At 38.6% G+C, this 26,790-nt stretch overlaps 2 protein-coding genes across 2 annotated transcripts; both read right to left on the reverse strand.

The window, feature by feature from the left end:
* Positions 1–887: 887 nt before the first annotated feature.
* On the reverse strand, positions 888–8,959 carry LOC113686740 (uncharacterized). The gene is made up of 6 exons (XM_089205441.1): positions 7,647–8,959; positions 6,821–7,008; positions 6,276–6,523; positions 2,123–5,690; positions 1,837–1,940; positions 888–1,258 (listed from the first exon to the last, which is right to left on the reverse strand). Exons 1-6 carry the CDS (start codon positions 7,951–7,953, stop codon positions 1,105–1,107), a joined length of 4,569 nt encoding a protein of 1,522 aa, XP_089061567.1. The 5' UTR covers positions 7,954–8,959; the 3' UTR covers positions 888–1,104.
* Positions 8,960–9,314: 355 nt separating this feature from the next.
* On the reverse strand, positions 9,315–21,028 carry LOC113686653 (U6 snRNA-associated Sm-like protein LSm6). The gene is made up of 4 exons (XM_027204299.2): positions 20,813–21,028; positions 17,091–17,161; positions 10,515–10,557; positions 9,315–9,493 (listed from the first exon to the last, which is right to left on the reverse strand). The coding sequence occupies exons 1-4, from the start codon at positions 20,901–20,903 to the stop codon at positions 9,456–9,458; spliced, it is 243 nt and encodes an 80-aa protein (XP_027060100.2). The 5' UTR covers positions 20,904–21,028; the 3' UTR covers positions 9,315–9,455.
* Between the last annotated feature and the right edge of the window lie 5,762 nt (positions 21,029–26,790).

Genomic DNA, 26,790 nt, shown 5'->3' on the forward strand with positions numbered 1-26,790 from the left:
GGTTGTTTACTGGAAATTTCATTTAATAGCGCATAGTCTAATCAATAATGACAAGAAACTACGTCAATGTATCAGGAAAATACCGTTTAGCCACAAGATGTAAATCAAGGATAACTTCTGAAAGCAAAGCGACGGATATTCAACATGGCAGTCGAGGCAGAAAGTAAGTAAAGCTTGCTAATCTTTTCAACCTTCGCTAAAAGAGCAATCCTTGGGAAAAAAAAAGTTTATCGATCAAAATGTTTTATTTTTTACCAGAATTAGCAGAACCAGCCCTTGAATTGCAAGAAACTCGGTAACTCAATAGTGCCCAGTTCATGCTCTTGTTTAGCAAGCGTCCGCCATTTTATTATTTGGTAAAATTCGAAAGGCGGCCAAGGACGGGAGAGCAATTCTACTAAGGAAAGGCGCTGAGGCACAACGCTTCTAAACTATGACAGGCCTAAATGTTTGCTCTCCTTCTCCCTCTCGTTCATGATTAAAAAGAACCGCCCCCCCTCCCTCTTGAACCTGGACCTTTACATTTCGGGCTCCGATGCTCTAAAACTGAGGTCACGTGGTTCATGTGCCTACAACTACAGTCAGCAATGTCGTCGAAAAGAGACCTTCCGGTACCCAACTCCTGCTTGTGTAGGTGTATGCATTTGCTTTGTCTTTGCTGAGAATGCCGTGCACACAAGTTTTCTTCCACTATCTTAGCAACACTAATAAAACCCATAAATCCATTAAAAAATCAAAGAGCTCCAAACCGAGTATTGGGAGGATGGGAGGAGTTTGGGAAGATCCATTTAGATTCCAAATAAGGGCGCGTGATTTGTAATGATAAGATTGCTCTATCGCCAATTCTGTACTGTTCCCTTCCATGACAGAAAAACAAAGATCAATTATTTCAAAAATTATTTTAATGCATTTAAAATTAATTTCAAAGCACGAATGCTTAGAAAATACAGTCATTTATTTACATAAGGCAAGCACGCCCTTTTGAAAAAGAAAACCCTTAAACATTATCACAATTGCATGTGAATTTTTCAATGATGATGAAAAATAAATATCTTATATCATCACACTTCGCTCAGTTTGCCAATATAGTTCTCCCACAAAACATTAACCATTGCAGTGAAGGATTGAAACTGTATTTGGTGATCTGTGTGCAGAGAGGTTCCGCGTAGAATGGTCAACCTCGGCCCCAGTACTGGTGCGATTGAACTGTGGATCTCCAGTCGTTTCAAAACGTTTCTCCATCCCAGAGGTGTTCACCCTGCGATTAAATGTAAGAAACACTTTCATTACTAAATAACCCATTGAAAGATAACAGGCTAAAGGTTTGGGAACGTGAAGAAACAGCACATAAGATTTTAGTTTTTGCACAGTGAGAATTCCGTTATCATCACGTTAGTGTTAATTATGGGATCTCTGAGGATCCTAGACCTATTTTAAAATTTTCTTGTTTTTACTTATCTTGGTGATAAAACTGCCAAGGAATATCCTCGTGAATGAAAATTCTGGCTTAAAGACCTATTTTGAAATTAATATCGGTCAATTTTTTAAAATTTGCTTTTTTTACTTATCTCGGTGATAAAACTGTCGAGGAATATTCACGCGAAAGAAAAGGCTGTCTAAAAGGGATCTCTATTCGCTGGCGAAAATCTTCTTTATGCTCTGTTTGACCATCAACCCCTTTCATCAATACAAAGCCTTCTTCATGCCGGGAAATCTTCGAGTTAGCAACAATGAAAGGCGACAAAAGAGATAAATTCTAAAACAGTTTTGACGAGAGTTATAGCTCTACCTAAAAACCATGTTGTTATATTTTAGAAACGATAAAACATTACTGACCATTTATGCTTAGTGTCTCCCTGAAAATTTCCATCGTCAAAAAATGTTATTTTGTATGGAGCAGCTTTTACTCTCTTGGTTTCCAAGGTGCTAAACGTTCTTTCCTGTAAATGGTATGAAAACAAAATAATTACACGCCTAAAACTGCGCATGTCAAAATTTTAGCACGTCAATTAATTCCAAAAGTGCAGAAGGTTAAAGGTGACAGCACAAAATCATATGGTTTCCATATTCATCATCTCGCGCTTTCGCATTGCTCTCGCACTTTGCAAGGAAAATATCTCACCTCACACGGTGACTCAGAAGGCTTGTTTTCGAACCCGTTGTGCAATAACTCAGTCCTGAACTGCCTACTATTCTCCCTTGTCAGTTTGGCCATCTCACGTTCTGCTGAGCCAATTGTCAACAGGAGCGGGCTCTCCTTTTCATTTTCCACGTACTGTGTCTCCTCTAATAGGTTAAGTTCATGTAATAATTTTCCTTGAAAGGCTGCTAAGTTTTCCTCTTGCTCTGCCTTTTCATCTTCAAGTGCAGGTAACGGAGCTGCAGCCCCCTGAAGGTCTATCTTCGTGTCCCAGAATTGTTTACCTTTGGTATTCAATTCTTTCAAATTAGAGTTCACTTTCACGTGTGGGGCTTTCTGTTCTTTTTCTGCGAAGAATCTCTCGTTTTCCAGACGCGCTGTAGCAGTTAACAATGGTTTTTGAAATTTTTCCTTCTCGCTCCTAGCACATTCAAGTCGAGTTGACAAGCGTCTCAATTCGTTTTGCATCTCTTCTGCATCTAGTGTTTTTCTCATTGCACAAGTCTTAAGGTTAGCACATTGTTCATTTTGCTTCTCGACGATGGATGTAGCAATATCTAACTCTTTTTTCACTTCTCCAAGGTTGGCCTCAATACGGGTTATCTCTAAGCCTTTGTCCTTGTTAGCTTGAGTCAATTCTTTGCTCCTTAGACATAATTTGGCTCCCAAGGTTGTGAGAAGCGAGCATTTCAATTGCAAGGTTTCATTTACGTCATCAAGGCCGACTTCTCTTTCTTTTAGGTATTTATGCGTTTTTTGAAGATCTTCTTGCAGTTGTTTGGTACTTGTTTCTAGCGCTCTTACTTTGCCATCCTTTTCTCCAAGACGCTGTTTGAGATCGGCATTTTCAAATTCACTGTCTTCAAGCTGCCGTCGCATGGACGAGAATTCCTTATCACTGTAGTTAAGGTTACTCCTCAAATCATCCCTTGATTTTTCTAACACACATCCTGTACTGATTTCTTTTCCTTTCACTTCCTCTTGTCTACGCACCAAGTTCTTCAGCCTTTTTCCCACGTGTGCCACTATCGAACCCTTCTCCTGTGTATCTCTCTTAGTCCCTTTTTGAACGAGATTCAGCCGATTAGCGGTGCCTTTTCTAGCCTTAACCTTCCTCTTGAAACACTTTTTGTCCGGCTTTTCGAATGTTATTTGTTGAGTTAACTCTTTGATCTCCTCATGAGCCTCCTCCAATGACCTTTCTTTCTCTCTAAGAGACCTTGGAGTGTTCTCTCGTAGATCATCCATCTCTTGTAACTGCTCCTCTAGTTTTTCAATTTTCTCAGTCATTTCTTTTTCGGCATAGGAGTTACTCTCATACACTTCGAGAGCCCTTCTTAGAGTTTCCTTATCCGACTTTTCCCGTTCCAGCTGTTCAGTTAGCAAATCGATAGTGTTGTTAGCTTCCATTAGCGACCTCTTGCTGTTGTTTAGAGAAGTAAGAGTGGCATTTGTCAGGTCATCCCTCTCGCGTAGCTGATTCTCCAGGTGTCCAATTCTCTTGTGAAGCTCTTTCGCTCTATGAGAACCACACTCTTTAGCTTCCATAGCCTTTTTCAAAAGCTCTTTTTCTGAACTTTCTGGTCTCACTTCAAGCACCAAGGCATCAGCTGAAGTGTTTCTTTTTATGTCCTCCATTCTTTGTAACTGAGCCTCAAGTTCTTTGATTTTTTCAGACTGCACTTCGAGGCGGTCCCTGTCACATCTTTCCTGCCTTATCTCTTCGATTAGATTTTTGATCGTTTCGTCTTGTTTCTTTATAATGCGGTTGGCTTCTTCCACTTCTTTCTCTTTGTTGTTCAAAGACGCCTTCGCCGCCTCGGTTAAATTTTTCAACTGATGCTTGTTAAATTCCACTTTTTCTTTTAGTTCAATCAACTGGACATCCTTTTCGTATGCCTTTGAAACTCTTGCGGTTAAAGAGCAGTTCTCTCTCCTTAACCTTGTTATATGATCTTCAAGTTTTCTTGTAATCCACGATTTTTCACACGTTATCACACACAGCTGGTTATCTTCTCCTGATTCCTTTGATAGTTCGGAGGACAATGTAGACTTTTCTTTTTGTAACTTTGCAATTTCATCTTGGAGATCGCTAATAGTCTTTGATGTTTCACAGTTTCGTTCATGAAACTGCGTCTTCGTCGTCGCCTTTTCGTTATTAAGAATCTCCATTTCTCTTTTCATGCTCTGTGCAGCATTTGTAAAGCTAGAGCGTTCTGCTTTAAACGCGTCCAATTGGCTCTCTAACAGAACTACGCGCTGTTCTTTCAATTCCAAGGATCCGTTTAGTAACTCTACTTCCTCTCGTAAATGTCCGCATCCACCGCGATTGTGTTCCATCCAATACTCTCTCTTCATTTCCTGCATCATTATCGTCAGCTCATCAACCTCAAACGTCAGATCTTCATTTTTTTCTTGACTGTTCTTTAAGCTTTCCTCCAAGTAACCAACACTATTCAGTAATTCTTTTCTTTCTGCTTGAAAAGCGTCAATTTGACTCTCTAAAACAACAACTCGCTGTTCCTTCAATTCCAGGGTTCCGTTTAGTAACTCTACTTCTTCTCGTAGATGTCCGCATCCACCGCGACTGTGTTCCATCCTATTTTCTCTCCTCATTTCCTGCATCATTATCGTCAGCTCATCAACCTCAAACGTCAGATCTTCATTTTTTTCTTGACTGTTCTTTAAGCTTTCCTCCAAGTAACCAACACTATTCAGTAATTCTTTTCTTTCTGCTTGAAAAGCGTCAATTTGGCTCTCTAACACAACAACTCGCTGTTCTTTCAATTCCAAGGATCCGTTTAGTAACTCTACTTCCTCTCGTAGATGTCCGCATCCACCGCGACTGTGTTCCATCCAATACTCTCTCCTCATTTCCTGCATCATTATCGTCAACTCATCAACCTCAAACGTCAGAATTTCATTCCTTTCCTGACTGTTCTTTAAGCTTTCTTGCATGTAATCGACATCATCCCATAGATCTCCTACATCTGCCATAACCTTTTCCACGTGTTCGTTTCCTTGTTTCCATTTTTGCTCCTTGCTCTGGAGATCACGTTTTAAATTTGCCAATTCTCTATCTTTGTATTCTTCCTTAAACTGCAGTCGCTTTATTTCAACTTTGCTCTCATTCAGGTCAGCCTGCAAAGTTTCTATCTTCTTTCGGTACTTTTCAAGTTCCTCAGTCATGACGCTCATCTGCGTTTCGAGCTCAGTGTTTTCCCTTTTAAGTTGTTTAAATTCCATCTCGATGTTTTCTTTGTGGAGCTTTGGTTCTTCCTTTTGAAACTTTTCTTCCGATTGCGATGCATACTCTTTCTTACTTTCAGGTTTAGCAGTTTCCAAAGCCTTGGACAACTCTTGTTGGAATAAATATCCAGAAATGTTTACGACTGCTGGAACTGAACGCTTGTATCCTGTTAAGTCGCTGAATTCATCAACATCCATTTTGCTATCTGAATCAAACTCTGGTTCATGTTTGTCATTTTGTGCCGTGCTCGTGACGGCGTTGTCATCTTTCACGATGTTATCGTCTATTTCATCTCTCTCTCTGCGGAAAATGAATTCATATCGATCAACTACATCGATGTCTCCGTTGATAAACTCCACCATTGAACTTGCTCATTAGGTTACATAATAACTTTCATAAAAAAAGTCGTTGACTCCGGAAATCACCTCTTTAAGAAATTTAAAACTGAGCAAAAACCTTTACGAATTGAAAACTCTGGGATCGCTTAATCCAAATAAGATCTCCGGCAGTTAGCCTGATACCTTGGAAAAATAGAGCTCAAATCACTTTTACGCTTCAATTCTTGTCAGTCCTGGAACTACGTTCTCATAGTGTATCGAACAAATTTGAAATAAGATACGACCTCTGGGTCATAGTTGATCAATTGACCTCACAGGTAAATTGCAATGCGGCGAATGCAAAAGAAAAGCCTGAAAAAAAAAACTTCTCTGATCAATGGATGGATTTAAAGAGATCTGTGTACTGCCTGTTACTAGTACTTGTTTTTTCTTAATTTTTTTAACACTAAATTGTATCACCTTTATACCCTACTCTACTGGCCTCAGAGATAAAATTGCTACAGTAAAATTCACTGATTTTAAATTGAAAAAAAATGTGACCGCTCACCTGTACTCCTTTCTTAGCCATGCGAGCACATTGGGAATTGCCTTCTCGGTTGTAGATTTTGACTGACGTTCAAAGTCGTAGCCAAACCCACTCTCACTGAAATCTGCTTCAGTTCCCATATGGAGCTCTTCCTCATGAACAGGTGCAACGTTACACTCAAAATCTGGCGTGTTTTCCACAGTTATGACTGAGGATGATACTTCATTAGCCGAGCGTTCTTCTCGTGGTTCTTTCTCATCGTTACAGATCTGTGTAATTAAGAATGAAAGGCGTTGTTTCCGTTGGAGTTGTTGAGTTTCTGGATATCACTATGATAGGGAAAACGGGCAAAAACGAAGCTAGAAATTATGATCTACACGAGTGATAAGCCGTAATTAGGATACACGATTCTGTTTACGACTCAGTAGCTTTTCCTCACAGAAACTTAATTTCTGGATTCGCATAAGGATGGGAAACAAAGGCCAATCACGACACTAAGTTCCAGATCCTCTTACGATATTTGCTTATAAAGCACTTTTCTTGCAGCCTTGCTTTAAATAATATACCTTATTCAGATTAACCTGTTTCGGCTCTGTCTCAATGGGTGAAGGTTGTCGTGGTACACGTCGCCTGACCTTTGGCTTGGTTTTCTTAGTGCGAATATAACTGCCATATTTAGCTGTAGTTGAAGTAACGGAGATTGCCCTCTTCTTGCCGTGTTTTTCTTGAGTTTCTTGCAGGTTTATACCTGTGACTAAATCAAAATTATCAATTAGTTCCCTCCTTAGAAAAATCAGAGACTATCATACAATTTCCTTAAAAAAAAAGCCGTGAAGTTATTACTGCACAAACTTGCCTCTAGTTTGTGTAAATGAGCATCAATTAAGTAACTGGTTTGAAATCAACGAGATAACAGGTGACAAAGCGGCCTACAACCGCCCCTCTCCAGTTGCGGGTCAAAATCTCAACGACTTGGGAAAGAATTTTATCCAGGAAACCGAAGAGAAAACAAATCAATGGAAACAACAGAATGTGCATGAAATCAAGAGCTAAATAAATAATTAAATAAATATAATTGTGGTGATAAATAGCGATCATTGGTAACATTCTTTTCTACAATGAAGAAGGACATAAGTTGAAAGCAAATTCTTAGTCATCAGGTTTAATATATCGAAGAACATTGGAATGAAGTCATTCCTGTATAAAATGGTTACCGCAAACATTTAATTCAATTTATCTCAAAGGCTGCTCATCTTACCTACGGCGTATATTATGATACAGTCGATTTAGTAATCGCAGCCGTTCACCTGAAACCGTTTTCTAAGATTCCTTCAGTTTTTTATGCAATACTTGAATGGAAAAGTGAAGCGAGCTAAATGCTGAGAAACATACCTGAATTTTTTCCAAGAAACTTTTCTCCTCGAGTTGTTTTGACATTCTTGGATAGATTGTCTTTAACTTTGACTTTGTTCTTCCTATCATCCATCGGAATCGGAATCCGCGATGGCCGCTTGTTTTGAAGTTTGCTTACTGAAATTCTCTCCAGCTGCGCTTTGTTATAGGCTCCGTTCTCGGACGAAGGTCTTCTGTTACCCTCTCTGCTTAGGCGAGTCACTCTGACTGGTATTCTTGATTTTTGTTGCAGAGGAGGAACTTGATTTTGGTTGCTTCTCTTTTCGGGGTGAAGCCATGAAGCCATCGCGTCTCACCCGCGGTTTTCTCTCGCTCGATGTAAACTCCTACTCAAGAAGTGTTTTGTTTTTTCCTTTTTTGTTGCGTTTTGGTTTCTACGATATTTGATTTTTTTGTTTCTTTTAGATAGTTTTCCCAAATTAGACTGTGAAATAATCCAACTTTCCAAAGCTTCGAATCTCGATACTGACGGCACCGATAGCTGAAGCAAATGATTTTGTTTTGAGACAAAATCCATGGAAACCATCTCTCACGAGTTTTTCGTCATATAGAGCTAGTAAACCTTCGATAGCTCGTGCACAGTGAGTTTTACGGAAATCTGGTTATTAATGTAATAAACACAAAAATTTTGCCAAGATTTCTAACTGTGAAAACCTCGAAAGTTATTTCCCTTCGAAAAGTAGCAGGTTAACGTACTAATTCCAAGCAAAAATATGAAACCATTTTCCACATCACTAGCTGCCGCTAAAATACGGGAAACAAGTGTGCTGGCGAAAAATCTGAACTTTTGTAATAACTGGATAAAGCTCCGTGCTTTTCTTGAATTAGGATAATTGTACCTTTGCATAATTTTTTATTTTCCTACTCAGCTACGTGTAGATCCATTGAAGTGATAGGAGAGGTTTCCCGTTTCATTCATCCAAAGATAACGGGTTTGACGCTTTCAGTGAATTTAAACGAGCTTCTTACTTCCTACTCAGGTCCAATGTAAAGCAAACAGACTCCATGTTCTATTTTAAGAGTTCTATCGTGTTCTGATCTTTTAAGTAGGAGGAATGGCGGCCCGCCGGTGTAAGGGACCGATATTCATCTTTGACCGATGAACGCGACCAGTCCACTGAACACACCGCTTTGTCACGCTTTTTTTGGCGAAAAAATCCACCATTTCCGTGTGATCATCTGAAAAAATGTTTAACGCTGCATCAAGAGTCTACATAACTTTGCGAGGAGGGCTGTTACCAGGAGCAATCTCTTCAAACCCTTCAATCCTCGCAGGTTTCAATCTTCCATTCGTGTCGGCCCCAGTGTCTTTCAATCTAAACAATCTTGAAAGACAAAGGCTCAACTTTCACTTCCATCTTTTAAGCTGTTGACATTAACCTTAACTCTTGGAGTAACTACCTTCAGTATTTCAGACTTTTTATGGATGAATGTTACTTTTATCCTGGTGGCGAATTTCAACCCGGTCAAAAGACAAGTGCTCATTTAACAAATCAGAGAAGAGGAAAAGGAAAGGTATTCGATAAATCAAGAGAGATTGTCTTGGTGTTGATTGACAGTTAGAAGAGCATATCAAAAGTTGAGCAGACTTCAATTCTGTCGTAAAACGACCGTGGGTACAACAAAAACAACAACATCACGAAGAACTTTCTACCACGTGGCAAATAAAAGTTTATTGGAAAATACAAAAACAACGGCTATTTACAGTTAATTCTGAGCAGACTAACATCTTAACTTTTTTGGGGGGATCATGTGGACTGATTTTTTCTTTTGTACACCTTCTTGTAGTCATCTTCTGCTTGTCTTTTGTGTACTGATGTACAACACTGAAAAGGGAACACAGAACATCAGTAACGGACCTATTACTTAACCCTCTAACTTCTACAAGTGACCAAGGCAGAATTTCTCCTTACAACATCAAACCAATATCCAGCAGAGAAGTGATGAGAATAAAGAAAAATGTCAATTAAGGGATTATTCATTGATCGAATACCAAATCCTCTGAACTAACATCATAATAATTGAATAGCACATAGTAAGGAGAGTTACCAATAAGATCTTGGGAGTGAGAGGGTTAAATGGTTATGGTGTGAAAGCCCACACTTACTAAAGTACCTGGTATAAACAAACTATGAATGAAGAATTTCAATGTAAATCCTAACTGCTAAAAGAATGGGGGAAGAAGAACAAAAGGAAAAGCAGACAGATACAAAAAAGCAAAACACAAAGTAGTGTTAAGCTAAACTTTACAATTTTTTAAATAAACATACAGTGATAGCTGGTTTGATTGTTTCGGTTGTTGTTGTTTCCTTTGAAAAATGGAAGTGGTCTATTGTACAAGTATTATCCCTTGTTAAGATCTTTACTTTCAATATTAATTAGTGTCCTTTAAACAAACTTGTACTCCACTCACACCAGCAAAACATGTTTGTCTGAATGAAAATCAGAAACATAGAACTGGAAAACTGAATTTTCCATACTCATGTTAAACTTTCATTTTAAATAAGCTAAATTTGAAGTTTTTGCTGCTTCTAGCAAGAACAAAATTTCAGACTTGCTTTAACCCTTTGGCTCTAAGAGTGACCAGCATATAATTGCTTATGTTATCACCTCTGAATCACACATTTAGGTCACTCAAATAAAGGAAATGATCACCAACTAAAAAAGCTCTTGATTATAAAACAAATTCTCCCTATAAGCACTTTAGGATATGTATCTAAAACTACAGAGGACAGTATAGAGAATATGCAGATTAATGTCGGGGTTTAAAGGGTTAATATGACCGCTTTTAAACATGTTTGAGCTTTGGTGTGTAATGGGGTATAACATCCTTGCAACTATACATACCATTGTTCCCTCTCAAAAAAGCATCACCATATTTGTTTTTCAGCTGAAAAATAAATGCACACATAAAATTACTTGGCATGCTGCACAACAAAAAATATCAGTTGAAACTAAGCAGCAGTTTGTTTATCAACTTGTCTATAGACATTTCTTCGCACATAATATTTCCTCCTTACTCAAACAATTCCTTTTTTTTCACTCTTTAACTCCCAAGATCAGATTGTTAATTTTCCCCTCTAGCTGCCACACACTTTCTTGTAAATTTAGTTTTCAATTAATAATTTGGTGTAACAATGTAGATCAAAATGACAACTTCTACCACTGATTATTGATAAATATTCTCATTATCTGTTTGCTGGATAATGTATGGTTATGAAAAGGAGAAGTTATAAGACTGTTAATTACTTCTTGGTACATTCACTCTCCCTTCTTATTGAAAAACCAATTGTAGAAAGGATGCCTCAACAAGCCACAGGCTTCAAATTCATTTTATACAGTAATGTTTTGAAAGTGCCATTGTACTGACTGAATTGGTTCTCATTCATCCAGTTAATTACCACATTTCATCCTTTCTACTAGCTCTATGGGAAAACACTACAAATTGTTTGACTTTCTGAAGTCTTGATGCAGATTGAGTTGGAGGCCAATGAGAGCTGGGCAAATTTTTTCTTGTTGCCAGCCATGGGGGATCATGACAAAAACTTATTAGGACAAGAAGACAGACATGAAGCTAGATAGGGGGTGGGGGGGGGGGGGTGTGTGTGTGCAGGCAGAAGGATGAGGTAGAGGAAGTCCCTTAGGATTTAACATCGAAAAATAGCTTGATAATAGTTTTAATTAAGTGAAGGAGAATTCTGGAGAACAAGTGTGATCTCAGGAAGGGTCCTAAAGCTTATCCTCCTGACTTACATTTATCAGATTGCCAATAACTTTGTTTGAACCTACTTTTGGATGTCCCTTACAATACTGATTTAAAGCAGCACAAACCATGTTAACTCTTATACCCCTTAGAGAGACCAGAACCTAATTTCTCCCTACAATATCAGCCCTGAATCAAACATTAAGGTCATGAGAATAAGGGAAATGATCAACAACTAAAGAACTCTTAACTGTTAAACAAATTCTCCTTTTCAGAACCTTAAGAAATGTATTGAGCACAGTATGGAGAAAATGCATACTGATATTAAGGTATAAAGGATTAAATCAATTGGGCCATCACACCCACCATGGTATCATCTCTACCCCTCTCCATGTAACTGTTTTATGTTTAGTATTTTCTTTTTTTTTTTCTTTTTTTTAATATTTTTGCATTTTGATAGTTATTTTGGTAATCATGCTATAATTTCTATAAATATAATGAAATCGAGGATATGTGCTACTTTTTCAAAAGGATTACAAGTCCTCTACTCTAAAACATACTCAACTGGTTTAATACAAAAATGTGTAGAATTTTGTTTAATTTCATCATTATAGATGAAATATGAGACACTAATGGACACAATTGTAAATGACAACAATTACTACCTTTTTAAGTAATTACCCTCACAGCATGAAACTACTTATTCATTAAGACATGCATGATCTTTTAACATGCCACATTTTAAAACTGACCATTTTAAGAACACTTTTATTATCTCTTCATGTCTTAAAGCAACTAATTTATAGTTTAGGGTTTTAGAATTTTGCAGCTTGTATTATGATATCATACCTTTTTTTAGCAGCTTATCACCTGTATTTAAGATTGATTAGTTAATAACTAGATTTTTATAAATTATTCAATTTTTGTTATGTAAATATGCAATTCAGTTTTTGTGGTGTTCGGATGGCACGAGAAACGGAGATATATTCTTGGATTTCAACACAGAACTTTTAATATTTTCTAACATGTGTCGTCGCCATTACCGGAAGTGATCATACATCGAATCATGAACGGAAGCGAGGCTGAATTAATGTAAACGTAAATCGAATACAGCACATCTCCCCCTTTAAGATAATAAAAGAGAAACTACTTAGACATACTTGTTTCTTATCTAGCGTGAAATTCAAAATCAAAACAACGTCAATCAAATGTCCTCAAGTAATTGTCATTTGTTAAGAAACACATCCTGGGTAGCTATTGTCGTTTGTCTCTGCACTAAGTCTCACACACACTAGAATACGCGTTCATAGTTATGACTTTCTGTCTGAGAAACCAGAGAAAATCTGGCCAGAAAGTATAACTTCACTTATGGCACATAATCCTTCAATCTAGATGAGGGCTTAGATTGACGGCCAGATCTGGTGTACACTTTGGATGTGCCAGTTCCTTCTGCAGTGTTAGCTGTTTGGGGTGAAGGAAGTTTAGGTGATGGAGGTACTGGCACCGGTGTGGGTTTGGCTGGAGATGTAGCTGCAGCTGGGGGTGGGGGTGGTATCTTGTTGATCTGTACTCTATTCCTTCTATATGACCCAGTGTCCGTATGGATCACATAAGAACGAGGTGTGCACTTCTCCACTACTATTCCAGACTGTCCTCTGTCTTGTACCATCACTTCATCTCCCTTCTCTAAGGGAACAAGAGGCCTCGCTGAATGCCTTCTGTCAAAGTGCAGCTTCTGTTTGGTTTTGTGATTGTCTTCAAACTGACGTAGGGCATGATTCTGCACAAGGTTTGGGGACAGCTGAGACGGGGCCACCGGCACTTTGGTTTTTAGCCTCCTTGACATCATTAGCTCAGCTGGAGAATAACCATTAGCCAATGGTGTCGCTCTATACTGTAGCAAAGCAAGATAAGGATCTTGAGAGCCAGCTAGGAGACGTTTAGCTGTTTGCACTGCTCTCTCTGCTTCACCGTTGCCTGAAGCATGACCTGGGCTGCTAGTGACATGTCGAAACCCGTAATCTAAAGTGAACATCTTAAATTCCCTTGATGTATAGTAGCTGGCATTGTCAGATTTTACTTGATCTGGAATTCCGAATCTGGAAAATGCACGTTTCATCCTGTCTATGACCTCTGCTGAGGCAGTTGAACTCAGACTAGCTACCTCTATCCATCTGGAGTAGTAATCAATCATTACTAAATACAGTCTTTTATTGAGTTCATAGACATCAGTGGCTATGTATTGCCATGGTCGTTGTGGGAGCATGGTAGGAACTAGAGGTTCTGGAGGATTTTTCCTGTTAGACTGACACTTGCGACAGTTTTCAATTAACTCCTCTATATTCTTCATCATGCTTGGCCACCACACTGTGTTTCTGGCCAATGCCTTGCACTTGACAATCCCTTGGTGACCGTCGTGGATCTTATCCAGGACTTCCAATTTCATAGACGATGGTATAACGACTCGAGGTCCCATCATCAACAGCCCTTTAACCACTGTCAGCTCTGCTCTATGAGCAAAATAAGGGCTGACTAAACCCTTGACATTATGTTTTTCAGGCCAACCTTCAGCTACATAGTTCATAATTTGCCTGCATGCTTCATCCTCCTGTTGATGGATCATAATATCATCTAATTTGCTATCACTGATAGGCATTCCAGCTATGACTTGATGAGCATATACGTTCACTTCCTCATGAAATGAATCACCTGATTTGGCTGGTGTTGGAGAACGGGATAGCGTGTCGGCAGTGTACAACAGTTTTCCTGGCACATGAACAGGTGTGAACGAGTATCTCATGAGCCTCATTCTCATTCGTTGAATACGTACGGGTAGTTGATCCAACTCCTTCGTGGATAGCAGTGGTACAAGAGGCTTATGATCAGTCTCTAGTATAATATCCTTTCCCAGAATGTAATCTGTGAATCGTTCACATGCGAAGGTACTAGCTAAGGCCTCCTTTTCAATCTGGGCGTACCTTTTCTCTACATCCAGAAGGCTTTTGGACGCATACGCCACTGGCGCCCACCTGTCACCGTGCTTTTGCAAAAGCACTCCGCCAAGTCCGTATGAAGACGCATCTGCTGACACCTTGGTCTCCAGTGAAGGATCATATATTTGCAACACTGGGCTGCTCGTCAAGCATTGTTTAATCTCTTTAAAAGCCTGTTCCTGTGCTGGACCCCAGCACCATGCACTGTGAGAGCTCAAGAGTTCACGTAGAGGTTGTGTCATAGTAGCAAGGTTGGGTACAAACTTCATGAGCTGGTTCACTGTACCCATCAGACCTCTTACCTCACTCACACTCTCTGGAGCACGCATTTTCAATATAGCCTCGACCTTCTCTGGAGAGCTTTCCACACCATTAACTCCGATCCGATGACCTAGAAAGTCAATCTGGCTTTTGCTGAATTGGCACTTATCCTTATTCAAGGTGACACCTGCTGCTTTCAGCCGTGTTAATGTCTGTACGAGTCTCTCGTCATGTTCCTCCTGGTTCTTTCCGAACACGACAATGTCATCCATGAGACATACCACACCTTGTTGACCACCTAGTATTCGGTAGATCTCACTCTGAAACTTCTCAGGGCCAGATTTGATACCGAAGGGAATTCGCTTGTATCGAAATCGACCAAATGGTGAGATGAACGTGGTCAGTTTCCTTGAATCTTCATCCAAGCAGATTTGGTGGAAGCCCGCATTGGCATCCAGTTTAGAGAAAACCTTAGCACCTCCCATCAGAGCAATTGTATAATCCACTGTGGGGAGCATGATTCTTTCTCTCTTCACTACTTCGTTAAGCTTCGTGAGATCCACACAGATCCTCACTTTGCCATTTCCTTTAGGCACCACGACCATAGGAGAACACCATTCCGATGGTTCTGTGTACCGTTCTATAACATCTAGCTCGATAAGCTTGTCAAATTCAGCTTTGGCTAGAGGAAGTAGTGGAATAGATATCCTCCTGGGAGTCATCACACTGTATGGCTCTGCGTTTTGCTCGATCTTAATCTTATATTCTCCTTCTAGCTTTCCTAAGCCTTTGAACATTGATCCGAACTCCGCTGACTGGATAGGATCTGACGTAACTTTTCCAATGAACTTAACGACACCTAGATCTGCACAAGCGTCTCTACCTAGCAATAGAGAGCCTTTGGGGAACACATATATATCCTCTGTGATTGTCTGATCACCTTTCTTTAGTTCTGCAGTAAAGAATCCAAGAGTTGAAAGGTTGCTTTGATCTGGGCCACTAAGAGGCCTGTCAGGCTTCTGCAAAATGAAGTGTGAAAACTGTGTATCATACACAGCTTTGGAAATGACAGTCACATCTGCTCCAGTATCAACAGCAAATTTCAGGCTCTGACCTGACACCTGGACTTCCGTAAACCATGCACTCCTGCGTTTCCTGTTGTTGATACTCTCAATAGAGTAACTTTCATCACTGATGCTTCCTAAGAAGTAGTACTCATCTGAGTCAGACTGCACTTCTGCTACCTCTTGTACAGACCCTTTTCCTTTACTACTCCTGCAGACCTTGCCCCAATGTCCTGGGCGTTTGCACTTGTTACATTTACTGTCTTTTGCAGGGCATCTTTCTCTGGGGTGCACCTCCTTTCCACACCACCGGCATGACCGGCTATTCGACGCCTGGGAGCAATTTGATGCACTTCTTTGCTGCCCGTTACTACGTGGTCCCTTGTCACGAGGGCCTCCTTTCCGCCTATGTTGAACTGCCTGCACTTTAGAAGTCTCTCCTTTTATATCCTGAGCCCACCTTCCAGAACATTCTTCTGCTCTACACTCATTTATCGCTTTTTCTAAAGTCAGTTCACCATCTCTCAACAGCCGTGCTCTGACCTTATCACTATTTATACCCAATACGATCTTATCTCTGACAAAATCGTCCTTTAGTTCACCGTAGGCACACGTAGACACGAGAGTGTTAATTTGTGATAAGAAATTATCGAAACTCTCACCTTCTGATTGCGTATACCTGTGAAACTTGTAACGTTCATAAGTAACATTTGTTTTCGGCGTGCAGAACCTCTGGAATTTCTCCAGAATTAATTCCGGATCCAGTTTGTCCTCTGCTGGTACATGTTCCTCCCCTTCGGGGTCACCTACAGCTGGAGCCCATGTGAAGCCATTGTAGATTTTCAGCGCCTCCTCACCTGCGAGATTTAGCAGTATAGCACTTCTCCTTTCCTTACTGGCAGTAGATAATCCAATGGCGTTCACATATAATTCGTACTGCTGCTTGAACAACTTGAAATTCTCACTTGCATTTCCCGATAGACAAAGAGCTTTCGGTGGTGGAAGATTCGTAGCCATATTTCCGCGTAATTCCTGATCACTGATCGCTAAATATCCGTTCTGGACACAGTTTATATCTTCTTGTTCACTTCTGACACCATGTGGTGTTCGGATGGCACGAGAAACGGAGATATATTCTTGGATTTCAACACAGAACTTTTAATATTTTCTAACATGTGTCGTCGCCATTACCGGAAGTGATCATACATCGAATCATGAACGGAAGCGAGGCTGAATTAATGTAAACGTAAATCGAATACAGCACAGTTTTTGAACTGCTATGTATTTATGAATTAATAGACTTCAAACTTCAAACATTGATATGAACTAAAACAGTTCATGGACTACAGCCACACTTAACTTGAATAAGAGAACTTGTGTATGTAAATGAAACTTTGCTTACCTGCCCATTAGCATACTCCTCTGTTTGCTCTAGAGCAATGTTCATGTAACCATCGAGACAGGCCAGCACTCCTGCAAGAAATCACAAAGAGTGATATTATGTGTCTATCTGCAAACATACAACTTTAATTTACATAACAAGCTATAAAGGGAGGCAGTAAATAGAGCATAAAAATTTTTAAAAAAACAAAAGAGATTTCCAAACTCACATTCGAAACCATAGCAATACTGTATTACGGTAAAATGGTGGATTTTACGAAAAGTTGAAAAGTTGTACAGTTTTCTGCTCACATCAACACATATCAAGTATCCTTGGTTTTCATCTAACATCATAAAGATCCAAGATAATGAGGGCTATTACTGCAGATTTACCTCCAAAAGAACAAAAATCTCCTAAACATTTACCTTTTAGAAAGAGATTTCAGCATTGTGCATTCTCTATTTCAAAAATTGATCGCACCTTTTTCAACCATTTTATGAGTTTTCATTATTAGACATAGAAATAGCTGCCTGAAAAGCTGCTTTGTATGGAAAACTGAATTTTATTGTGTGACATTTTGTTCCCTAAGCATTAAAATAAATGTGTTCAGATAAATGTTTGTGGGTTCAATGGGGATAAACAATCATTTTCGTGGCCAAAAAAGACAACAAAAGTTTGCATTACAAATGTACTTCATGGCCACCATGTGGCATTTGGATGAGCACCAACATAGCGTCTCCATATTGAGCTCAGTCTATAAAATTATGTCAGACATTTGGGCAAATAACTCAGCACCTTAAAACCCTACATTCCTGAAACTTGGGCAAGTTATATATCAATATTCTACGATAGCTTACTCTCTTGGCATCAGGCATTCAATACATTTGACTTTAGATTTCAATTGCATGACAGTGAAAACCACCAATAGATGTTAACCCTTTAACTCCCAAGATCTGATAGTTAATTATTAATTAATTCTTCCCTCTAGCTGCCACACATTTCCTTGTAAATTAGTTATGAGAACTTGGTGCTAAATCAAGATAGCAGCTAGCTTCTACCTGATAAGTTTGAATATTCTCATTACCTGTTTGCTGAATAATGTATGGATATCATAGGGAGAAGTTTCATGTTAATCACTTCTGGGAGTTAAAGGGTTGAGTCAATGAAAGGCTCCTTGGAGCTACAGTACACTCACATTATACATTAACTGCACAGACGAATTTCATACGCTCAGACACAGGGTAGTCAGATGCATATGTACAATTTTTTTGTGTGCATGGTCGAAAAAAAATGTGCGACTCATGTGCCTTTGTTATTTAGTGCTACAAGTTTCCTTTGTATTACATTGTTGTGTGAAACAAAGAACTTTTAGGTTTGAAAAAGCAGCAAGTAGACAACAAAAAATTTACATAATGAAAAAAGCTATCACGTTACACTCTTGCACGTCATGTCACTGTACCTCATGCCATTTCTTGATTATTCAACTAGATGATGAGAATTTTAACCATATGCCATCTCCAATACTTTGTGACATGCCCTTAAAACCACCTTCTGATTACTACGTAACTTGAAAAGTATTTGCTGCGAAGCTAATAGTAAAAATATGCCTCTGCTTGTAACAATATCTTGAAGATGAGGCTTCAAAACAACTTTTATCTAAAAGCCAGTTAAATTAATGGCTGAACAGTAAAAAAATGTGGAGAATGATGGCCAAATTTAAGCATGATGAGCAAGCAAACAAACTTAACTATACATTAATATCTGATTAATAAAGTTCATGTGGAAGAAACAGGAGCAAAATAGTATAATTGTGTAACAAATAAAAAAGTCAAATCCAATGAAATCTCTAAAACCTCAAATCAGCTGCTAAATATATGTGACATATAGCCAAATGACAGCCAAACAGATGAGTGAAAATCAACCTGAAGACAATAATTTCAATTGCTTACACTGTATGACTAAAATATTTCCATATTGAAAGCTGCTACTGTTGTCATTGTCAATTTTGATACTGTTTAAAGCCCGTTTCTCTCAGTTGAGTATTCTCCACCAAGTTTGGTCTTCATTTGTGAGGTCTACATGTACAAAGGTGTATTTTGATCAAAGATGGAGCAAAAAGAAGGAAAACACACCAATACTTGTCTACATAAATTTGCTTTTAGTGGATATTAGGGCTATAGATCTAAGATGCTGTCTCAAAATTACCACTCTCTTGTTTTACCTAGTAGTAAATGGTTGTTAAGGCATCACAAGTGTGTTTATGATAAGCAGAGGCATTACCCAGCTCTGTCTTATTTAGCTTATGATAAACTTATCACAACACAAAGATATTTAATTTTCTCTAATAATTAACCTCAATGCCCATAATCTTCTTGGTCAGAAAAAAAAATTGTTTTGATAATTCACCACAACCCATTAAAGCAGGAGATTCTGCTTGATAGAATAACCAGTCTTCCGAAGGGCACAAAGATTTTCCCAGCAAAAATCATCTTAAATTTCATTCTTCACCAAAGCAAGGTCAATCTCTGAAGAATAATGAGGATCTTTACGAAATACCCATTCTTGAGCGAAGGATAGAAACTCCTTAAAGAAGAATCACAAAATGACACTCCTCCCTGACAAATATTGGGTCTTCGGGGAGGAACAGTAATACTTCTGATAAACTTGCTTAAATGTGAGATTCTGCTTAAATGAATATCGTATCTTTTGAGGTAAGCAGTGTTTCTATTCAGAAGAATACCTTAATGCCTAGCTCTTGTCAGAAGAGTTTTGTTTTCTTTGGGTAGAAAAGGAGAGGGAGGACTGCAGTCCTTGCTTGAGTACCTGATTTCTTCTCCTATGAATAACAATTCTTCTCTGGGGTCAAACAATCTAGACTTATAAATTCTTCTCTGAAGGGGCATGAATCTTTCATAAAAAATCAATTAATTTTCAAAAGAATTGAACCAAAGAGTGATACTGAAATAAGAAAGCTATTGAAATTAACAATAATATGCATCTACCAAACAATGATAATTGTAGCTTGCCTTTTTTCTCTCTCTTTTTGTTTTTGTTTTTTATTTATTTGAGGGTTTGTGTAATTGCATGCTGAAATAAAATGAATGAGGCCAGATTTAAATCCAAAAAAGAGAGCCGAAAGCTCTTAAAAGAACATGGGATAAGTGAATAGGGTAACGTCGATATATGCAATATATCATAAAATATCATAAAAGGTTTATTATTAATTTGAAAGTTGAAATTAGAAGATCCTCGCAGCTAAGAACACTACTGAAACTAGTAGTTGTAAGTAGGACCTGAAAAAAATTTCAGGCCCGTACGGGATTTGAACCCATGACCTCTGCGATACCGGTGCAGCGCTCTACCGATTGAGCTAACAAGCCAACTGAGAGCTGGTCAATGAATTGGGTGCAAATAAAATCCGAGTGAATGAAGATTTTAGATATATGAAAATTCACATATTTGCACTGCGGTGGAAAGATGAAATTAGAAGATCCTCGCAGCTAAGAACACTACTGAAACTAGTAGTTGTAAGTAGGACCTGAAAAAAATTTCAGGCCCGTACGGATTTGAACCCATGACCTCTGCGATACCGGTGCAGCGCTCTACCAATTGAGCTAACAAGCCAACTGGGAGCTTTACTTTATTTGTACCCAATTCATTGACCAGCCTAACAGTTGTTATTCTAAATGTCACGCATCATGAAACAATTAATGTGCATTCAACTAAAAATAAAGCTCGTTTACCTCGGTAATCGACGCCATTATTGAGCTTCACCACGACGGGACGGCCTATGATTTGCTTCAGGAAGTCACTTGGAGTTTGTTTGCGACTCATGTCTGAATTGCTGGAGCCAAAACACGAAATACAGCATACTCCGTAGTTTCCAAGATGGTGGTGCTTGGAACTCGTCCCAGTATTTCTCGCCTAGCTAATGAGGTTGGAAAATTCATAATGGTGGCCTAATATGAAATGAAATCAAGGACGGGAGAATACTTCTTATTAATCTTCTACTCTCAGCTCTCATGTACGTTTAATTATAAATGAAATTTTTTTCTTTCTGCTGTTGCTTAAAATAGCCCGTTTCATTTATTTACACCCTAACTTACCTAGAGGATGACAGGAATCTAATAAATCTGATAAAGTGGGACATTGTGGATAAGCAACAGAAGTTGTGAGAATAAATAAAGAGGTTCCTATATTTAACACAGGGTTGTTTCTATAGTGCACAATTTAACAAACAATGTTTTTTACTTAATTGTGCGTTTGCACTTATATATAACCCCTTCTGTACACACACCTCTCTTCCGCAATTTAACCCGTAGAACAATTTTGTAACTATATTAATATATTTTTTTGGTACATTTTTTAAAATTTCTATTATATAACCTCTGACTACCTCATTGATGTCTTTGCTGCATTCTTAAATCCTGGAATTGGAAAGCACTGAGATCATTTATCCTTACGACCAAGATTGCTAAGGTGTGCTCATGAATCTGCGAGGCAGCGACAAATTCGTGTGAGGCACGCGTAAAAATTCGAGAAGTCCGAAGGTCGTCGGAGGCAGACACTAGTTCACAGTTCATTCTCTGGCATTTTAGTCTCTGGTTTTCGTGGTCAGTTTTAACAAATGACAGGATCATGGATCATGGAAGGATTTATCTTCTTGGAACCTTGTTAATCCTTTTATTCCCCGCATTCATCCTTTCCCTAAGGTAATCAGCTTCATAAAATTATATTTAGTGTAGCTTTTAAAGTTCTTTATCAACGTGATGTCTTTTTTATCATCGCATTCCTGAAAAAAATAGATGGTACATGTAAATATACAAGTGCAAAGTCTGTTGGAGGAAAGCGAAAGAGGCCTTGCTGTTCATTACATTTATCGTTGCTTGCGAAGTTTACTACGCAACCAGCTATTCGCTGGGAGACCGAAACTATGTTTTGGGGCATCTTTGAAGAAACCTAGCATCACTTCATTTCAAGAATACGATTCATACCTAAATGTACCAACTCCTGGGAAAAATCTCCGATAAACAGTAAGTAATATACGAAGAGAAGAAATCTAACATTTCTACCTTCACCAAATCAACTTTATCTACGCAGTTATCAGCATCCGAAATCATGGGAAGCGTCAAACTCGTTTTCTTTGGATGAATGAAAGGGAAGACTTCTCCGCTCACTTCGACGGATCTACACGTGGATGAGTAAGAAAACCAATGGAATTCTGCAAAGGTGCAATTAGATTATGAAAGGAACATAAATCGACTTTTTTTATCCAAGAAGTGATAGAGCTTTGTCTAGTTATAAAAAAAGGTTCAGATTTTCGCCCGCACATTTGTTTGCTGTCTTTGTGTCATGGAAAACGGTTGAGTTCCTTTTTGCATGTAAATTTTCCAATTTTCGCTCTATATTTCTGTTCCCTGAAGGGAAAAATTTCAAAGTCTTTACAGTTAGAAAATTTGGACAAAAAACTGTTGTATTCATTAAATATATTATCAGATTCCTCCCGTGCACGAGCTATCGAAGGTTTCCCAGCTTTATATGACGAAAGACTTGTAAGAGATGGTTTCCATGGATTTTGACTCAAAACAAAATCATTTGCTTCAGCTATCGGTGCGGTCAGTATCGAGATTAGGAGCTTTAGAAATTTGGATTATTTCACAGTCTAATTTGAGGAAAAAACTATTTACAACAAACAAAAAAGAACAAGTACTATAAAAACCAAAACGCAAAAAACAAAACAGACTATATTTGAGTGGTCGAGCGAAAGAAAACCGCGGGTGAAACGCGATGGCTTCGTGGCTTCACCCCGAAAAGAAAAGCAACCAAAATCTTCTTCCACCTCTGCGACAGAAATCAAGAATACCAGTCAGAGTGACTCATCTGAGCAGCGAAAGTAAGGGAAGTTTGGATGAAAAAGCGCTTCTGCACAGAGATTCAGACAGAAAACTTCAAAATAAGCGGCCATCGCGGATTCCGATAGTGGTGGATGAGAAGAAGAACAAAGTTGATACTAAAGAAAATCTACCCGTGTATTTTAAAATACAAGGAGAAGAACCTCTTGGAAAACATTCAGGTATGTTCTTTTTCCAGCAGCTAGTTAGCTTCATTCTTTTCATTCAAGTGTTACGTATGGCAATTTAAGAGATCATAGAAAACGGTTTCAGGTGAATGGCTGGAATAACTCAATCGATTGTATCATACTATACACCGTAGGTTTGATGAACTGAGATGAATTGTATTACATTTTTACCGAAACCATGTTATACAGGGTTGTAAAAAGACATTGTTTTAATGTTTTCGATTTATAAAATTCGATGAGTAAGACTTTTTCTTAACTTTAGTTCTTATCATTGTAGAAAAGAATGTTACGAGTCGCCATCATTTATTATTCTGTTTATTTCTTTATGCAGCTCTTCATTTTCATACATCCTCTTATACTTTTATTTATTTATTTTCACCTTGATTTCCTGATTTAATTTCAACCCCAGCATGTAGAGATTTTGAGCCGTAAAAAAAAAACAAAAACAAAAACAAAACAGGAGAGAGGCCGCTGTACACCGCTCTTATCAGCTATCTTGTTTATTTTAATCCTGCACTTACTCAGTTGATGCTCGTTTGCACAAACTGGAGGCAGATTCCAGCATTTAAAACTTCACGATATTTTCTAAGGAAATTACATGTTAGTGAGTGATTTTTGTCAGGAGGAACTAACAAGTGATTTTCATACGATCACAGGTATTAAGCTAAAAGATACTCATGGAAAAGAGGAAAAGAAGAAAGCAAGTACCATTTCTTCGACCGCAGCTAAATATGGCGGTTATAGGCGTGCTAAAGAAACGATGCCAAACGTCAGGCGGCGAATACCACGACAACTTACACCCTTAGAGACAGACTCGAAACAGGTAAATCTAATAAAAATCGATGGTTTGAAGTGAGACAGCGAGAAAACCTTTTCATGAGCAAATAACATAGGTGAAAGACTTCGTAATAAACACCGTATCTCTGGAGGACGTGGAAGTTAACTTGAGTTTACGTTTCTGAGAAGAAAAGTGAGAACGCCAAAAAAAGAGTAGTGCATCCTAATTAGGACTCATGACCACCGCGTTTGTCTCGGTCGGTTGACACTTTACTTTTAAATAAACAGGTCTGCAGCGATGAGAAAGAACCACGAGAAGAAAGCTCAGCTGGTGAGGTATCATCATCAGCCAGAACAGAAGATGTCACGCCAGATTTTGAATGTAACGTTGCACCTGTGCTCGAGGAAGAGCTCCGTATTGGGGCTGAAGCAGATTTCAGTGGCAGTGAGTTTGGCGACGACTTTGAACGTCACTCAAAATCTAGCGACGAAAAAGCAATGCCCAACGTACCCCCATGGCTAAGAGAGGAGTGCAAGTTAGTATTCAAATAACTTATTTTGTTGTTGTTGTCTTTCTCTCTTTTATTTACACTTCTTGCGCCAGACTTCGAGAGGTCGGCGCGGCGCGCAAACATCAATTTTTTTTCGCTGACTTTTTTTGTTTTTACTCGTGCAACGGACTTCACAGAAAAAGATAATCTGCGTAGTCTTTTCATTTGCAGTCAGTGAACTCTTGTTTATGAATTTCACGTTTTGAGGCAAGTAAGGAAGTGTATGCGCGTGATACCATTTAAAAACTGTAAACTGTAGACAAAGAAATCGCAGAAAGTAAAGCCGGGAAACTGAGCGAATTCAAGCCTTAACGGCGTGTCAGCTCATTGTTTCACAACAAATGATATCTGGGCATCAAGCCGAGGGCTCAATCCTCGTCGAAGCCTAAAATAATTTTTTCAGGCTTTTTTTGTGCGATCAATTTGTCATTTATCACCTACAGTTCATTTGGTATTTCATACTTCTTAGATATAGAACATATTTCCAAAAATAACGAGGTATAATTCGACACTAAAGTAAATAACGCGAATTATGGATTTTTGGAGGTTTCTATGACTCAAGATAGTAGTAAAATTGGCGGCCTACGTTATCCTTTTTTGGTAAAGAAAACGATCCCAAATTTTTCAAAGCCTCAAGGTTTTGCTCAATATTGAAAGTTGTAATATTCTAGGTACCCGTTTATTTTGTTTATGAAGCGAATTCTTCACTCTAATGACCAAGATTCCTTGAGGGAGTTGACTATTAGAGACTTCGATTTAGTTGATCAAAATAAATTTGTTTTATAATACAATACAATACAATATTTATTTGCCATATACGACATTTACACATGGAAAAAAAAATGAAGAAAATTGATGACAGAAAATAAATGGCGAGAAAACCTGAAAGAAACCACGAGGCTTATAACAAGTCAGGTTTTCTCACTTAAAATAACTAATCTTATATTAGAATTACAATATGGACTTATGGTAATTAACTTTGACCGCGCACACGTACACACACGCACACGCACACGCACACACGCACGCACACACACACGCACACACATATTAAGTAAGTTAGTTAAGAATTACTGCCTTACAGAAGCTAATACTTAGAGAGAAGAAATTCCTTAAGCTTTCTTTTAAAAGAAGCGGAGGAGGGAGAACTAGTTATGTCAGAATTTAACGAATTATAAAAGTTTGGACCTTGAAAGTAAATTGAAAACTTCCTGGTGTTCGTTCTGCACCGTGGCAAACGGAAGGACTGAGCATTCCTAGTATTATAATTGTGGATTTGACTATTCAGTAAAAAAAAGTTATTGAATTTGGAAGGGAGTGTAGAGTTCTCGAATGAAAACATAAAAGTACCTAATTGAAACGAATGGATATCATGAAATTTTAAGAGTTTAAGTTCCTTTAAAATAGGGCCAGTATGGGCAATGTATGTAGAATTGCTTACTATTCTTAACGCACGTTTCTGTAAGGTTACAATTCTTTGAAGGTTTGACTTATAGGTACCAGCCCAAGCTAAATTGCAATAATACAAATATGGAAGGATCATAGAATTGTATAAAGTACGAAGGGAGTGAGTAGAGAGAAAAAACCTAGATTTATGAATAATACCTATAGATTTGGATAATTTATTTGCTGTTAAGGATATATGCGATTTCCAGGTCAAATTGTCATCTAATAAAACACCCAAAAATATGGTCTCAGAAACACGAAGAATAGGCTGCTCATTTATGAAAACTTGAACGTTTTATGCAGGAAGAGAGAAGAAATCGCCCTTAACAAAAACATCGTGAAGGATGACACCGCCGTGACAAACGCGGCACAAAATATCAGGCTTGAACCAGAGCTTGATACAGAGGACAAAGTGGACAAATGTGGTTTGAGCGAGGAAGAGTTTGACTGTAGTTCTTTCACTGAGTCCAGCGGATACAAAAGGAAAATGGCTGAGCTGGACGAAAAATCCAGACGGCTCAAGGCACAGTTTGCAGAAGAAAACAGACAGGCTATCGAATCTATGAACAAGATCGTAGAGGAGATCAAACAGAGCCAGGCAAGGGAAGATAGCATCACAAATGAGATACAGGAGATGAGACGGAGACAGGATGAAATAAAAGACGATCTTAAACGCCTTGATGAGATTGGCCAAAGACGAGAGCTCGAGGATAAAAAATGGAGAGAGAGGATGGAAAAGAAAAAGAAAAAAGTCGCACGTAGACTGGAGAAGATAAGAGCCGAACGACGTAAATATCAAGAAGAGACAGCTGATGAAGACGGCTCAACAGAAGAGCACGAACAACCGGATGAGAATTTAAACGAAAAT

Source organism: Pocillopora damicornis, chromosome 4, assembly GCF_964200805.1.
Source record: "Pocillopora damicornis chromosome 4, jaPocDami1.2, whole genome shotgun sequence".
Lineage (NCBI taxonomy): Eukaryota > Metazoa > Cnidaria > Anthozoa > Scleractinia > Pocilloporidae > Pocillopora > Pocillopora damicornis.

Excerpts from the sequence above, each read along its gene's own strand:
- LOC113686740 (XM_089205441.1), bottom strand. The coding sequence starts at position 7,953 with ATGGCTTCATGGCTTCACCCCGAAAAGAGAAGCAACCAAAATCAAGTT. Across the intron at positions 6,524-6,820 it reads AACAGGTTAATCTGAATAAG|ATCTGTAACGATGAGAAAGA; the intron begins GTATATTATTTA and ends TTAATTACACAG. Across the intron at positions 1,941-2,122 it reads CTTCTGAGTCACCGTGTGAG|GAAAGAACGTTTAGCACCTT; the intron begins GTGAGATATTTT and ends TACCATTTACAG.
- LOC113686653 (XM_027204299.2), bottom strand. The coding sequence starts at position 20,903 with ATGAGTCGCAAACAAACTCCAAGTGACTTCCTGAAGCAAATCATAGGC. Across the intron at positions 17,162-20,812 it reads TAATGGCGTCGATTACCGAG|GAGTGCTGGCCTGTCTCGAT; the intron begins GTAAACGAGCTT and ends GATTTCTTGCAG. Across the intron at positions 10,558-17,090 it reads AGGAGTATGCTAATGGGCAG|CTGAAAAACAAATATGGTGA; the intron begins GTAAGCAAAGTT and ends TTTATTTTTCAG.